At 34.5% G+C, this 17,967-nt stretch overlaps 1 protein-coding gene across 3 annotated transcripts in view; it reads left to right on the top strand.

Moving 5' to 3' along the window:
* Positions 1-17,967, top strand: part of Khc-73 (Kinesin heavy chain 73) — a 571,786-nt gene that overhangs the window by 532,973 nt on the left and 20,846 nt on the right. For all 3 annotated transcript variants that reach the window (XM_081755750.1, XM_081755751.1, XM_081755752.1), the window contains 3 exons: positions 7,235-7,467; positions 12,198-12,322; positions 15,383-16,140. In XM_081755750.1, coding sequence (XP_081611876.1) covers positions 7,235-7,467; positions 12,198-12,322; positions 15,383-16,140 — 1,116 coding nt within the window. The remainder of the gene's footprint in view (positions 1-7,234; positions 7,468-12,197; positions 12,323-15,382; positions 16,141-17,967) is intronic.

Consider the following 17,967-nt stretch of genomic DNA (forward strand, 5'->3'; position numbering starts at 1 on the left):
AGAAATATTTCATCACCCCCTCCCCCTGCAATGTAAATGCCAAGCATACTTGATTTTGTCTCTGTGTTATTCATCGGTTTGTGTTCGTTTTCCTGTCTGTATTTGAATGCTTTTTTTTTTCACTCATGCTTTTTTCATTCTTCACTTGTAGTATTTGTGTGTGTGTGTTTTGTTAAAAGTGACAGTTTTTTTTCTTTTTATCATCTTAATGTATACCTGTACTTTTTGTTGTATATCACCATACATTTTGTACTTAACTGATTGTATCTTTTTTGTATAACTGAATGTATTTCCTTGACAAGGATTAGGTGGTAGAGCAGCAATATGCTGAACCTCGCCCGCTTGAATAAAGCCTTTTTCAATTCAATTCAATTCTGCAACTTTTTTGTGTAACTGAATGTATTTCCTTGACAAGGGTTAGATGGTAGAGCAGTAATATGCTGAACCTCGCCCGCTAAAATAAAGCCTTTTTCAATTCAATTCAATTCTGCAAAACTAGTTTTACGCTATATGTCATTACAAGAGAAGTTCTAGTGTAAAGTGTTTGCAGCAATAGCTCGATCAAAAGAAGAGATGCACGAGTACAAGGGATTTACATTAACAAGTTTAAACCTAGTCATTTTTCAACTGGGCACACAAAGAAAGTGCAAAATGAAATTCTAAGACTTAGAAGTGGGGCCGTGGTTGCTCAGTAGTAGAGCGCTTTTCTCTGGTGTGTGGGGTTCCTGGTTCGATCCCAGCTTGCGCCAAGTGGACTTTGTCGTAGACAAACACCGTGTGCGTGGATTTTCTCGAGATTCTCCAGTTTCCTTCCACTTTCTTCATTCCACCATTGCGTTCATTTTCTCATCATCACCGTCTCCTTTAGTCTAGCCGGCATAACCGTGGGACGCATAACTGTAAGACTTTCTAAGAAGTAGGAAAAAAACTTTCATGTGAGTTTCTCAGAGCTACTGTTGAATGCAACAGAAATTCCTGAAACAGTTTAGTGTGTAGTAATTGTACAGTATTTAGACGTAGTTCTTTTTTTTTTTTAAAAAATACTAATTATTGTTTACTTAGTATCACATTATTTTTTAAACAGTAGATTGCAGTAAGTCAAAATATTTATGTTGCTTTTCTCGCTCTTAGTTCTGTTTTTAAACTATTAATAATAATAATAAAACAGTGAAATTAACTAGTACTTCCTTTTAAAAGATAATTGACTTTATTTTCTACAAGCAGTGAAGATGTAACATATTCCCATTTAGCACGTGAATTGCACTATGTAATAAAAAATAGTTTACACAGTAGTACAGCTTCTTATCAGCACATTATCTTTCTGTCTTCTTCCTCCTTAATTCTTTCCTCTTTTTTTCTTCTTACTTTTTTTCTTTCAATGCTGTGTGTTTAGGAATCCAGAAGGAAAAAGGAAAAGCAAAATTAAGGGAACTATTGTTCTTTTGCCGTTCAAGCGTCTTGTCTGTAAAGAAACATATAGAGCCAATTGGAAAAACCAATATATATGTATAGATAGGTAGGCAATGCTCCAACACTTTTGTGGATATTATTTCAGTTCACGCTCTCTTAAATTTAAACTTGTATTTTCCGTAGTGTGTATAGCATTATGGTACACTGCAGTTTACACTTCCGTCACAAAACTAACGAGTACCAATGGCTGAAAAAAAAGGGATTTCTCTTATGAGGAACAGGGCAATGTGAAAGTGGCTCCACACTTGCCCTGGCGGTCTTGAGCTCCTAGATTTCTGGTGTCAAGCAGATGTCCATTTAACAGAGGATGGATGAACCCGTGAACCGTATCTATACAAAGGTAAAACTAGAGATGAAATCCTACTCCCCTTGGAGATCGAACCCGGGACATCTTGCTGATAGGTAGACCAACTACAATAAAGAAAAAAAAATGTGTTGCTGTGTTTTAATTAAATGTACTTCAGAAGTGCAATAATTTGGTTTATATTTGACGTTAAGAATATTAATATGTTTCTTTATGAGAAAAACGTGTGAGCGACTAAAGAATATGAATTCCCTTAATAAATATATTATTTGTACTTTTGATTTTTAACTCGTTTTGCTAACCAGTGATTTTATTTTATTCTTTTTCTTTTACAGCTAAACCAAGTGCTTTTCTTCGCTTTAATATGTAAATGTGCATTAGGAAGTGTTTTCCTGTGTGTTGCTCTCAACTACCTTATCTATTACATTTCTTAGTGAAATACTGAATTTTGTGTTGTGATAATTGTCAATTTTGTGAGTTGCAGAAACTATATGTGTCTAAAACCTTTCGTTGAGATGAGCGTGTTTTATCCATGTGTTTCTGGACTTTATATTGAACTCTGGGTTTTTATTTATATTTTTATTGTTTTACTTAACAGATATGCCGCAGATCCAACCTAGGGAAAGGATATTGTACAGTTATTCTCAAATATTAATATCTACAAAACCGGTTCAGCGGTGTCATTCGGCCGGTTCGCCCGATCTAATTGTTAAAATTTGTCAGATTTCCGGAAATATTTCTAAAATTCTCCACTTCTAAATCCAGTACAAAAAAAAAAAAAAAAAAAAAAAAACTCTAGTGTCATTTTTAAGAATTTAATACATATCTTTTCCTTTCCAGTTTTTAAACAGGTAATTCAGACATGCTCCAGTTGACATGGCATTTTAATTTTGTACATCATCTTCTAATCTACAAATGCAGTTCGTTTCTATAATATGTGTTGAGTTACCTTTTAGAAAAAACTTATTTTGCCTTGCGTTGTTACTGTTCCTACTATCATTGGAATACATAGTAAGAGTAATATACAAATATATATATATATATATATATAAAAGTATAATCATATAGTAATGATATTAATACTAAGCCTACTTACTATGTTTATCACAGAACTGGTTGTTAAATAATTTGGATGACACCGTTGAACCGGTTCATTTTCAATATATTTCAAATAATATTTATAAAGGAGCGAGGGTAGTAATACCTGACATCTATATATATATATATATAACTACAAAATAAAGAGATAGCTAAAAAAAATCAGAATCCAAAATATGTGGAAGATATTTCAAAAAACGAGAAAATACCAACATAGTTTAAAATTAGTTTTTCAAAGAGGGAGCATTATTGTAGCTTTTTTTTTAAAAAAAAAAAAAGCTACATAAAAAAGGGAATGCAGTCATAGTTGGAAACAAATAATTATAAAAGGGGCAATGATAGATTAAGAGTAATATGTACAAAGAGATAATTTAGTGTTAATACTTAAAAATTCCATACCTTGAAAGAAAAGAGGAGAGAAAGAAAGAAAAAAGGAACAGTAATTATTGAAAGCAAATAATTATGGAGAGGAAATACAATGAAAGCTGAGGGTCAAGGTGTATAAGAAAGAATGCAGTGGCAGTTGGGAAACAATATTTATAAATGGAGGAGAATGTAATAATAGTTAAAGACTAATATTATAAAAGACGGAATTCAGTAATAATGGAAAGCTAGTATTTTTAAAAAAACAGGAATGTAATGACAATGAGAAACCAATATTTATAAGAGAAAGGAATACACTGATAGTTAAAGACTAATGTTAAGAGAGGAAATACAATGATAAAGAAAGACCAATATTAATAAAAACACGGAAATGCAACGATAGTTAAAGGGTAATACTTTAAAAGATGGAATGTAATGATAATGAAAGACCAATATTTATAAACAAAGAAAAACAGATTGCAATGATAGTTAAAGACTAATATTTTTTAAATGAAAGGGAATGTGATGATAGCTGAAGATTATAGTTTATGTAAAGGATTGGGGGGAGGGGTACTTTGATAGTTAAAGTCAAATATTTATAACAAGTAAAAGACTGTGATAAATGACTACAGTTTTCGTATTTTGTGCACTTTTTTTATTTAAAAAAAAAAAAAAAAAAACTTTTAAGCAACAATGGGAGAGAAGAAAGTGAAAAACAAATGAATTCGAAATTTCGAGAGATTTGTGCGTTTCATAGCCTCTACATATTGAAAAAGTCATGTTTGGAGGTCTGTCCGTCCGTTCATTTGTCAGTTTGTTCCGATCCATCGCCTAGAAGCCATACCATTCACTGGACCTGGTTTTGAACTTAAGATAAGATTCTCCAGGTTTACGTTTGAAATTTTCTTTGTACTCGTACCCTAAAAAATTAAATGCAGTTTACTAGAGAACGAAAAAAAAGAAAAAAAAAAAAAAAAAAACTATTTTTCCAAAACGGCCCTTACAAGATAGTTATAAGTCATAAGTCAATATTCCATTAACAGTTTTCTATGAAAAAATCTAGAATAGGTCATTTACTCTTGGTGTTAAGTTATTCCTTAGAATATTTTCTCAAAAACTACTCAGGCTTTTTTTTTCCAACCCTAGAACATGACATAAGTAATTTCCTCTGAGAAAACTCCACAAGAATTTTTTTTTTTTTTTTTTTTTTCAGAACAATTTTCTCAGAAACGACTCAAGCGATTTTGTTTGTATTTCTTTAACCTAAAGAGTGTGGCGTATTTTCTCAGGAAAACACACACAAGAGGTAGTTTACTCTGGGGGTGTTTTTCGTGTAAAATTTCTTTCAGACGCGGTTCAGGAAGTTTTGTTCATATTTTGTAAATAAACATTTCATTGGTACCCCTACAATGTGATATAAGTTATTTCTCACTTAAAATTACCATTGATTGTTTTTCTTTCTCTCTTTGACAATTTTTCTCAAATATGATTCAGGAAATTTTGGGCATATTTCGTACATAAATTATACAAGGTGAAATTTAGAATGTGAATATAAATGTACAAGTCCCAGTAAAAATTTCAAGGTTGTCTTTTGCCAGTAACTTGGAAATGAATTGATCAAATGGAATACAGAGAAGTGTTTACGTTCTTTCTGTCAATAGAACTGCATGAGATTGTATTCAGATTGATCTGACTGTACTGAAGTTATTGACAACAGAACATAGAAGTGGGTTTGTTTGGCTACTGTACCAAGTTTTTAAGATTTTAGTAACAATGAGACAAAGTTTAGAGTGCTTACTCATATAAGCAAAATCGTTAATGAATATAAGGCTATAGAGAATTTGTGGATATGATGGTGGTTTTGGTTTTCTCATATCTGTGTTCTCTGCAAGTTAATCACACTAGATAGCAAAGATAGCAACATTGTCCTTATTGTTAACAGTTTGAAAGTTGTAGGATGTCTATTGACCTACAAATAAATAAATAAAAATGTTTGAAACATACTTTTGGGGCTTCGGAAACTTAATAAAAGTTTGAAATTTAATGAAAATACCTTGATTTTTCTCTTAACTGGCCTTCTGAAGCTTATATTGTATTATAACATTTTCTTCTTTGAAATTCTATAAAAATCCATTTCAGAAATTAAGTCTTCCTTTTTTTTCATACTTTATAATGACTACTGCATATTGTAATAATTGATACAATAAACTTTCTCCTAAGTTTGAAAGTAAAAGACTTTCCATCAGTGTTCTCTCTACACCGATTATACTTGAAAAGAAAATACAAATAGATATACACTGATACACAATGCACTATATTTAAATAAGTAAATAAGTGATACAATTTAAAATTTACACCACAGTTCAGTTTAACTGAATCGCTAAGAAAAGAAAAAAAAAAACTTTACTATTTTTTTTTTCGAATTGGATTAAAATTTAGTATTTTAGTCATACTTATTTAGTTTCCCAATGTTCAATTCTAATGTTCATTTTTGAAGGCATCCTATATTGTCAACACGTCTTTCCACGCTATATATCAAATATACAATACTGTATATTAAAACTTTATTCCGGTTTAACCGAATTTTTGTGCAACCGAAGCATAATCGGTCTCATTAAATTCAGTTAAAGAGGAGTCTGGTCATGGGCGCTCGAAGGGGGGCTGGCCTCCCTGACTCATGAAAATGTATACGTAATATAGCAAACCATGTATATTAAATACTAGAGATATCAGGCGTAATATAGCAATCATGGAGGTGGCACCCCCCTAGAGAATTTTCTTCAGGCGCCCCTAACTCTGGTATATTTCTGTATTCTTTAGCCTCGAATTACTAACAGCAAGTTTGAAAATATATCTCAAATTACATTATTATTTATTTTTTTCGTGTACCCGTTGTGTTACCACGTTTGTAAGCTCGTGTTACCAATTACGTGATATTTTACAACAGTAAAATACAAGTCGATTGTCGTATCACATGTACTGCTTACTAGCAATGTGAAATATTAAGAATAAAAAAAAATAAAGCTATCAACTTTGGTAACTTTATTTTTGCGTAGTACAGTAGGCATCAGCAGCTATGTCATAATCATTCGAATGTATTTATTTCTAAAGAAGCTAAGTGCCAATTTCTGGAAAATACACTTTTTGTTGTATTATGGGTCTATGTGCCAGCGGGTCTATGAAATCCGTACGTAAATAATATAAGTGCCAATCATAGCAACGCTTAAAGATGACGTTTTATGTATGATCGTGTGGTGAATATAAGCTTGTGTATACGTGTGTGTTAATATCCGAAGTTTTATATTTGACACTTAGTTCCCTTTGAACTAGAAATATTCTTTTGTTCTTGATTCGTTAAGAAGAAGAGGAGTGGATACAGATGAATTAAAGCTTCTATTTAACATGGATTAAAGTTTCGATTACCGAATTGATGTATGCAAGATAACAAAGGCAGCTCACATTGATCATTTGCGAGGCATTGTATTATAATTTTTAACCATTAAAACTTGAACGTAGAGAGTCCTTATGTGTAATATTTTAAGTAATTTGCACAATTATATATACGTGTGTGATTGAAATCGTTCAAATCATTTTGAAACACCCTTTATAGCCCATATTCAATCAAAGCTTTTAATCCATACCAGCTGTGTCTACTTCTGTTTCATTTTAACCTAAAGCTATCGAGTTTGCGAATAAATTAAGGGGACTATTGATTTGGGCAAACTCATGTGGAAGGAGCGTTTTTTTTTTTTTTTCCTTGTGAATTGTGTATCCCTTTAAAGCTCCGAGGCTAGTTAAACGCGCAGACCTATAATTTAACGTAGGATTCTAAGTACGCAATAGAAGGATAATGGGAATCAGGATTTTAGATAGGTGGTTCATAAAAATTCTGATTGCATTGACTTAGTACAGGAACGGGCCTCAGTAATGTCAATGTTACAAAATTTTAACTAGTGTTCTTTGTACAGATGTTATATATGTACTTATTTGTACTTATAGCATCCCCTAATCCTGTTCCTGGGAAACTTGCTCCTCGCATGACCACATTGCACGAAGAACAGTATGTGAGGGAGTCTGCTCCATTACTGCATAATTTGGAGAGCGACGAGGAAGAGGAAGCAGCCAATGTCGCTAGCAATGCAAAGCCAGCCGTGAGACCAGGAAGATTGTTGGAAGCAGACACGGAGGGAACGCACAGCGAGCCAGAATTCAGTGAATTCGAATCATATCAGGTAATTTGCACGGAAATCATAAACGAAGAAAACAACAAAAAATCCTAAAATGGTTCAAGTTGAACCATATTTTCAATTTTCTTGATTTTTGGACTAGTAGATACATTGCACGAATTGACATCTTTGGTTAATTAGAATTCTAGAGCGCCGTATATCTTGAGTGTACAGTATATGATTAAGGATTTATACTGTAACTTTTTGAGATTTAAAGTTACCGAGTGTATCGAAAGTCGATGCCATAGGCCAACTCCATTATGAGTAACGATACGAAAAATGGAAAAAAAGGGAAGTTGTTGAAAATAGATGATTTTCAATATAAAATGGGGGAATTTTCCCAGTTGTACCAGCCATTTGGGCTCTCCGCTGGTAAGGCACCCTATGTTAAATGTATAAGCAACGTTTCCAATTGAGTAGACTGTTCAAATGGAGCGTAAATGACACAAAAATGACACGGGGAAAGTGTACATTGTTGTATGAAAACACTTAAAACATCTCGAATTCGTTTCCCAATGGTGCTGTATTGTTTGTGTAGTGAAAGCCCAAGGGAAGAACCTACTCAACCGACAACACTGCTTTTTCATTTAAGATAGAGCGCCTTCTAGTATGGGGGCCTAATAGCTGGCGTGATTGGAAAAATTCCACCATTTTAGATTGATAACTACCTATTTCCAAAAATTTTCCTATCCTTCAGTTTCTTTTCGTATCTTTATTCATAACAAAATTTGCCAATGATCCCTGACTTTTGTTACACTTTGTGTATATATACTTATGAATAATTAAATTAGAGATACCTGATTAGTAGCATAAAGCATCCTCTATTTTTTTGATAACGGCGCTCACCAACGTGGCATGGACTTCATAAGAAACCGTAAACGTCTGGTAGCTATGTTGATCTATAATTTGTGCACAAGCTCCCATAATCCACGAAGTGTGGTCGGAATAGGGTCCAGGGCATGAACATACCTCTTGACAGCATTCCAGATGTCTTCATGGGATTAAAATCGGGGATCCTCGTGGACAAGGCAAGCATATTCACATTCGTGGAGTGCTTATTAAACCAGTCAGCCATCGGGAACGATGTGCTAAGCATTGTATTGCTGAGATACGGGTCGCCTGCGTGGTGCTTGAGCCAAACAAAGGAGTAAACTTTATCAAGCAGCAGATCCCTGTAACGTTCGTCGATAAGGGACGTTATGAGATGTTCCAGAGTTTCCATTTCATTCGGCGTGAACTGTTCCTCCCTGAAACGGGTATTTAGCAGAAGTACCTTCGGGTAATGCTTGTTTGGTTAGTTGATTTGGGGTTTAGCGTCCCACCCAGCAGCGAGGCTGTATGAGGTGTGGACTTACAGCTTGCCTTGGGATTCGAATTACATGAGCTTCCGTGAGGAATCGAATTCTTGTCTCCGCGCCAAAGATGCGTACAATAACTATGAAGCCACAAGGGAGCTCCACCCAGATTTGACAGATACAACGTGGAGACCATGGAACCTTAATTTGTTCAAAACACAAACAGCCGCAAATGATAACACCAGACGATAATACAGTGCTGTGTCGACATAACTTTATTTAATTCGACGCTGTACATACTCTTTTTGGGCACAAGCAGTGCAATAAGATGGAAGTGCTGTGTCTTCGACATTGCCTGAGTATGCTTTACTTTCGAAACTTTATTATCAACACTATGTTGAAGCAAATGTGCCATTTTCGGGATTCGGAAATCCAGGTAGAACTTAGAACTTAAAGAGATCAATGATTACAATAATTTGAAGATATATATACTAGCTTTCGACTAGCTGAGACTTAGCTCCCATCCTCACAATTTGCTCGGCCTACGGCCTCGCATTTGTCGCGTTTCATATCCCTAAAGTATCGGAAGAAATTTCGAGATATAGATATCCCCCACCCGTTGAATCCCCCTAAATCCTTTCTTATTGGAATATTACATCACAAATTCTATGCCCTGTCCAAATTTCAAGTTTCTAGCTTAAACGATTTGGCCTGGACGTTGATCATTCAGTCAGTCCGTCAGTCAAAACTTCTTTTATATAGAGAGATTATGAAATTTAAAGTGCTAAATTTTTGCCTGTTGACCATGACGAGTGAGAGCAAACAGTCGGTCATTAAAATGGTGAACAACTTGTAACTCCTGCATTAAAACAAGAAATGGATAATTAGGACACAACAGTGCTCACGCACAACACATAGGTAAATGGATATGCCATATTGTCTAGTTGCTGGGTTTTCTTTATAAAATTCCAAATTATGCTGTACATAAATATGTTTTTTTTTTTTTTTTTTTTTTTTTAATAGCATATTTATATCTTTTCGTCCGACTCGACAGGTATCAGGACAGAAACGGTAAGAGATAGTGAAAAATACTTTTTCGATATGAATTCAGTGTCACTGCTCCGTCTCCCATTTAAACCTTGCATTCATACCGGAAGTGATAGAAATCAGTCATTTCCGATTTCAACGTTGATCACCATAGATCAAAAATAAAAATGGTTATATGTAGCAAAAAGCAGCTTATTTGGAATTGATTCACCTTCCCAAGAATAGGTTTCATGTGCACCCTTGTGCCTCTACTAACACCAAACGATAGAAATTACTACCATTTCTATTTCAAAAATCGATCTCCGTAGATCAAGAATGATAAGAGATAGCTAGATGTGATTTTCGATATGAATTCAGCGTTCCAAGAATAGATACCGTCTTCATCCCTATCCCTCTATTCATAATGGAAACGGTAGAAATCCATGAATTTCGGTTTCAACGTTGAGTCATCATAGAACAGCGGTAATAGATATATTTTAGATTTAGATTCAGTGTTCTAAGAAAGAGTTTTGTATTCTCTCTTAACCCTCTATTCTAAGCTAAGGAGATAGAAATCAAACCCATTTCCGGTTTCAGCATTGATCATCGTGAACACCAGGAGTTTTTTTTTTTGGGGGGGGGGGAATCACGTCCCAAGGATAGGTTCTATCTCCACTCGTATCTCTCTACTAAAACCAGAAGTGAAAGAATGCAAGAATGTGGTTTCAATGTTGATCCTTTTAGACCAAGAACGGTAATAGATGGCGAGAAATTGTTTTTCATATGAATTTAGCATTTCTAGAACAGGTTCCATCTTGATACTATCCCTCTGTTGCAACCGGAAGTGATAGATACCTCGCTTCCGGTTTCAATTTTGAATCCCCATAATTTGGAAGTCTACTATAGTTTCACATTGTGAAACGAAACTCGAATTCTTCTTCGTGTAAGGTTACTTATATTTAACGTATATTTTAATGCAATATGAAAACTCGCACAGAATTCTAATACTCTCAGCTGAAATAGAGACGGGATGTGCCTAGCTAATAAAACGCGACGAGGTCATATTTTATATCAATGGGGGCACATAGAAGTGTCGCATTTGCGCGGAAGAAAACGTTTTATGTCTTTCCACAAAAGCATTTACACTGTTGAAAGTTACTTTTTTCTTTCTTTTTTACTGTATCGTTTACCATCGACTCTATAACTTCTAAAAGAAAATTCCTCAAACAGGATTTGTATCTTGTTCCCTCAATCGTGTGGGATGTTCAGAGATGTTGGTCAAGTTCGTTGTTCCAACTTTAATAGCGAGGATGGAGCACCTCTTCACATTTTATTGCTAGTACAGTGAAGTTAAGACAGCATTTTGCAAATGTTCGAATAATTTAGTCGTTAATTTCCTTTAGCTTGTTTACTTCACTCACCCGATTTGAGCCCATGTGATTTTTGGTTGAGAGACATCAAAAACTCTGGTACTCCAAAGAATTTGTAACTTTTTAAAAAAAAGGTAGCCAACATATTTATGTGGTTAATTCATGCAGAGCTATTGCGATCCATAGTAGAAAATGTCAATCATCCATGCAAGTGTTATAATAATATGGAAGGAGGACATATTTATTATACCACATCTCTTGGTACCTTGTGTAGTAGAAACGATGTATAGTTTCAGCAGCTCAAGAGATCAGTTTCCGTCCTTCGTAACTACAAAACAGAACATGAAGAATGCCTGATGTTAAAACTCTGCTCTGCCACCTACCTGTCAGTGTGTCAATATGTTGTTTTATGTTCGAAAATTCCCAAACTAATTGCAACTTCTTTTTTAAAAAATAATAAATAATAAGTTGTAGAGTTAAGAAAAAACCTTTCCTATTTTTCTCTTTAGTATTAGAATCTGTTGTTTAATTTTTACAGATAAAATAAATGAAAATGACCGAATGAAAATCCCCAACCTGTATAATACACAAAAGGCAAAAATGGCTTTTAAACATGGCAATACAGGAAACCTAGCTTCATCGAATGTACTGCGACCGATCCTTAACAGGCACCACACTTATTTTGATGGTTTTGTGGTGGCACTGGCGGCGGATTTTGTATTACAAATGCGTTATTGCTACGTCATATTATCCTGGTGAAGACTTAGTGAAACTTATCTTTTATTTTGAACAAATGAGAATTTCAAGAAATAAAATATTCAGATAATTGGTATAACTGTGTTTGGTTCAATGCATTTTACATACCAGGGCTACGACTATCTTATCTTTTACTAGGACATTTTCTAGAGCATAAATAAGCCACATTATTAAAACTTGGGTCTTTCGACTCCGTAGTGAGACTACAATTATACATCTATAAAAGCTTAGTCTTAGCCAGTGCTAGTATTTTCTTTCTAAGTAATACTTTTGTTTACCTATCTTCTAGCAAACCAATCAACATACTGTTCCTGTTAAGAAGGTTGTTGGCACCACAATTCCCAGTTCAAGAACTCTCGATTCTCTTGTAGAACTTCAAGGTACAAAAACAGGCACTCCAAGCACAACATCCAGGTAAGATTGATTTTGGTTGCTTTTCAGTTTTTATTATTATTATTATTATTATTATTATTATTATTATTATTATTATTATTATTATTATTATTATTATTATTATTATTATTATTATTATTATTATTATTACTCATCTATGGGCTTTAGACGAGAAATAAGGAACACTAAATGAAATAGGTATTTTGAGTAAAACGGGAGAAAGTGAAACAGATGTGGAATTAGTGTGGCTAAAAACACTACATTGCAGGAAGGCCTGATCTACTATATCTAAACAAGACGAAAACAAATATGTTAGTAGCTTAGGTCATAGCATGTCATAAGTGAAAGGTTGATACTCTTGAATGGACTATTTCCACCTACAATTAAGATAATACTGTCTTACTACTTCGTTCCGAAGTACTTGTCACACATAAAAATCTCACAGCTTCAGTTTTGTGTTTTTGCGTTCTTATACAACACAGAGGTTATAAAGAATCTACAGTTAGCGTAGGCTTGAACCACGACTGCGATTTGAGCCGGTGCAATTGTTGGGTGCATAGATCATCATGCAAATATAAATGTTCCTCACCACACTAGCTCCCTTTAACGCCACTGGTTTCGGTTCTCATAGCTTCAGGAACACTATGTACAGATACATTTTGTATGGTCTTCTCACGTCCGACAGTAGTGTCATGGAAGACAGGAGATATGAATCATTTCACAAAAATCTGTTTTATATCATCCTTCTCTTGTTGTGTGAAACATTTTTCAATAGCGCTCCTTATTATCGGTATATAGGCGAAGTTGCTCATCGTAGGGACAGGATGTACCAGGAAATGTGGCACCAACAGCCCTCCTGAATTTCTTAGTCACTTCTTTCTTCCTTCTTCGAGAAATCATTTTCGCAAGAGTGATATGCATACCATGAATACGACAAGGAAATAAGTGAAAATTATATAATATATAATTTTTCATGTATAAAAGTAATTTTTGCTTTTGACATTTGGAACTATCCTTCTTGATGCTCCAGTACATTTAAGATATCTATCTACTGTTTCTATATGTAGGTAATTTTAATTTATTAGTCACGTCTTTCTAGAATTGAATTTTGTTCATGATTGGGTGAGGGTCGTACCAAAGGACATGCATCGAGATATACCAAGGGATAAGATTTTGTATATAATGAGCACTATTTGTTGTAATGATCTTATGAATATACCGTTTTGAAATCAAAAGTCCCTAACTCCATATTCATTTCATTTTTTTTTCTTTCAACAAATGAAGTGGTAAAACTGCAATATTTTAGTTTTTAAAACGCATATGTGATTCTTGTTATTAAAGTTACTTTTTAAAGCAAAAATTTCAGTTCTGAGAAAGAAGAAGCAGGATATGATTTCGTTATAGTAATTTTATCGTTTGTTTTGTAACAACTAAATTAGTCGTTGAAAACAGTCGATTGTCGTTAGATGTCAGACTGTTCCTAGTAGGTACAATAACCACTGTTCCTTAGTATATATACCAAGGGACAAAGTGAGCTCCCGATAAAAATTGTTCTGGTATTCTTCTTATTGGTACAATCCTCCTGTAACGTTACGGTATGGAGCTGAAATATCAAACTATGAGGAACATATTTTTCCTTTAGTTTCGCACAAATATACCCATTTCTGCAAAGCAAAATATAAAAAAATGTTCCTAAGTTGAGCAACTTTCAGTACATGTTAGAAAGCTGTGTCAGTAGTGGTCCTTGTGGGAAGCCACATCGCTAAAAATTTTAAAGTTCTATTGCTACGAGCTAGAAAAGAAAATTTACTTAATGTATTAATTCGTGTACGAAGATTTCTTCCATTAATTTGTATCAATAACATTTTAATTTTTACCGATGTGAATTCCCACAAGAGCTGTCACTGAAGTGTATAAAAAAAATCTGCTTTTCCCTAAAAGCAACCGCAAATAAATGTTATTATTGAAGTTTGTTATAAATTTTTGAAATAGATAAGAGATAGTAAATATTTGTTTCGTATGAATCCTTCCATGAATAAGAGTATGGCGTATTTCAAAGTGTCATAAATTGTGATCTTTTCCTTTCTTTTTCTTTTTAATTTTTTTTTTAATAGCGTGAGTATACGGTGTTTGTACGTATGTTGTATTACATTGTACTCAAATGTGAGAAATGTCTTACACACAATTCAAATATAATGAAGTTAAGCTCGTGATCCTATATCTCAGAGTATAATATTGCTCAAATTTTAAGAAAAGACTAGTTGAACCTGCAATCTCCTCTACACATCGCATCATTCACATATGAACATGAATCTCCTTGGCATTCCTCATAACATCTGTACATATCCCTTTACAGACACAAGTGAAGGACGTCTTGATAAAAATCGGCAAGGGGTACCATAAGGGGGATATTTTTTTCAATATCTCATACCGTTTGTAAGATTTGAGTCTACGTCCCGTTGGAGTTTCTAATTCAGTGTTTTCTTTCTTCTTGCATGTAGTATGTAATAACCAAATATATTATACACACAATTAATTATATTGTCAGTGATATATGGTGTTCATTGGGTAAAACACTCCAAACAATTACTATTCATCTTAGACTGGAGAAATGGTTATCCTTCGTTTTTCATTACCATTTGGTCATAAAACAAATGCCTGAGAGGTATGCAACCCACATACACAACTATGTGGTGTTGAAATGCATAATTCGTAGGATATTATGCTTTTTTTAAATTTCAGCATTTCCAGTGTACCCTTAAAATGTAATAAAGAAATAACGGCGATGTCTTTTTTAAATATTCAATTAGAACTGGACAATCTATACAAAATTTGGAATCTACCAGTGAAAACGGCACGTTCCTAGTATCTGTGGTTTGCGAGATCTCATTGTCGAAAGAATTGGAGACAAACATGTAGACTTTTCTTTGGAGACAAACATATAAACCTAGCATTTTAATATATAGGTATTAAACTCATTTCGGTTCATAAAGTACATAATATTATTAATGTTATTGTAGATATTTATCGGAACTATTCTTAACATTTCCTTTGTTTCATTTATTGTATGTTCTTTTCCAGTGGTTACGGCTCTCAAGCAGTATCGTCTACAAATTTGTCCAGTGAAGATTCAATGTCCATTCGTAGTATCAGCGTAGATGAAACTCCCGACACGGAATCCAGGCTTTTGGCCACGGAGTTGCAACCAGTGACAGAAGTTCCAAGTTCTACAAGCGAAGGAACTGAAAATTTCGTGGAAACTGTGAGTTCGGGTCTATTAGGGAGCAATGAACCGAAAGCTAATGATCTCCAACAAGAACAACAACAACAACAGGGTTCTGAATCAAAAACTGAGACTTGTGAGGAGGTAAAAACTGTTGAATCGAGTAATTCCCATCCCAGTGAAAGCAGTAATGATGGTAACCAGCAACATCAGGAATCGGTGACAGCTGAAAGTAATAATCATCAGAGGGATAAGGACGAAAATATCACGGCGAATACTAAGTCTTCATCTAGCAGCGGAACAGGTACCGAGTCATCAACGCCACACCAGTCTAACTCGGCTGAAGATTCTCCCTCTGAAAGCTCAACTGTCCAAACTCATCTTCCACCTGGCAAAGTGGTTAGAAGGAAAAAGTTAAAGAGCCAGACTGCGCATCGAGCCTCCTTCCCTATGGCAAGGCCCCAGATCTCGGAGAGTAAAGCTGCTTATAAACTAGAACAGCAGCTTAGTAGAGGAAGCGAATTGGGAATTCAGTTGTGTTCGGACATTTCTAGCAACTCGCAGAATGGTGATCTGAGTCCACAGAATTCCTCTGTTGAAAGACTAGTCAATGAAGGTAAGTCAAGGTCTTGGATGAGTCTTTTCTTTACTTCTTTATATTGTTTGTAGTGGAGAAGTGAAGTACGAGGTTGGGTTGGAAAGTTCGTGATCTGACCTACAAAGTTAGAAAATATTTGGGTATGTTATGTTTCATTTTTCCACGTAATCCCCTTCGACCAAGATACATATACGCCACCTCTTCGGTAACGCTTCTATACCACTTTTGAACGATGATTTCTCGAGCTCTGCAAAATATCCCAGTACAGCACTTTGCACCTCTGCATCCGAAGAAAATCGCTGTCTCCCCCCAAAAAAACTCTTTCAGGTTTCTAAACAAGTGAAGTCCGAAGGGGCCAGATCAGGCGATAGGGCTGGTGCGGCAACAGTTCGAACCCATAGGAATGAATTTCTGCCATGGATACAAGGGGATGTGTGATCGTACGCATTGTCCTGCTGATTTTCTCCATGTCACAAATTTCCGTCACTTCTGCCTACTTAGCGTCCTATAAACTCCTCACTGGAGAAATGAAATTTCACACAGTGACTACCAATGAATATATCTACGCATTTAATGTATACAAACATAAAATAATTGCTTCCTTCTTAGTCAGGCCACGAACTTTCCACTCCCTCCCTCGCACATTGAATGGAAGTCCTACGTAAAGCTTTGTCCTGTCTAATTATTTATTTTTCACGTTTGCTGTGATATTCTTATCTTTTTATGCATTCAAGGTCTGGTCGTCAAAGTAATTGCATCAAAAAGATATCATCGTTATGAGATACATCTCAAGATTTCCATTTGACTGATACCATATTTCTTGATTACCGTACAAAATAGTTTTATAGACCATATATCCTCGAATATAAGCAGATGTCTAAAAATTTGCGTCAGTTTTGAGAATCTCGTTTATTCTACGGATCCAAGCACCTCCTGTAACAACAATGCAAAAATCCACGCAAATACCAAACCAACGGGTCATCAATGGCTACAGTTATTAGAAGTATCTTTCCAGATAACAGTTACCGGTAGTACCTCTCTTCATTATGAAAAATATTCTATGCTTGAACTTATTTGCGTTGTTGTGAACTGGGAAATTAAGCGATCACAATAGAACTTTATATTGTGAAAATTCTCAATTCATTGTTATTGTTTACAATTTATTATAAACAAGAATTAAATAGCATCTACTGGTATCTACGATATTTCTGCCATTTGTCCGGAAACGTATTAGCTCCTCCCCCTGAAAAAATAGCCTTACTTTTTTTTTTAAAGTGCTCTTATATTTGAGTAAATACCAGAGTGGAAAAAAATCATGATTTTTTTCAAAAAAATCATTTTTGTTGATTTTTTTGATTTAAATCGATTTTTTTGATTTAAATCAAATCTTTTTCTTCGTATAATATAAGTCGCGAACTGAAGAAAAAACATTAGGAAATAGTATTAAATGTTAATTATGTCATTTAAGTGAAAGTATTGGGTTTTAATTTTGAATTAATTCCCAATCGTTAACCTATTTCAATCCCAAACAATGTTTCTTAAGCATTAAGGAAAAAGTACAGCAATGTTTATCAACATGACACTTTTCTTTTCACGAAAGTTACTGATATTTGGCAGGGGCATATTTTTAAACAATTGGAACTAGCTAGCGGCACGAAATACATATAAAGTACATAAATTTCGCCTAAAATTAACTAACTCACTCTATGACCTATGGAACCCGGAGGTTCAATGCCATGTTCACAAAAGCTCCCCTGACTTCTATCCTTAGTCAACTGAATCCAGTTTCTATTTTGTATTCTTATTTCTGCGAGATCCATCTTAATATTGTCCTCTCATCTGCGC

The sequence above is a fragment of the Thermobia domestica genome, chromosome 4 (genome assembly GCF_964235325.1).
Source record: "Thermobia domestica chromosome 4, izTheDome1.hap1.1, whole genome shotgun sequence".
NCBI classification, from domain to species: domain Eukaryota; kingdom Metazoa; phylum Arthropoda; class Insecta; order Zygentoma; family Lepismatidae; genus Thermobia; species Thermobia domestica.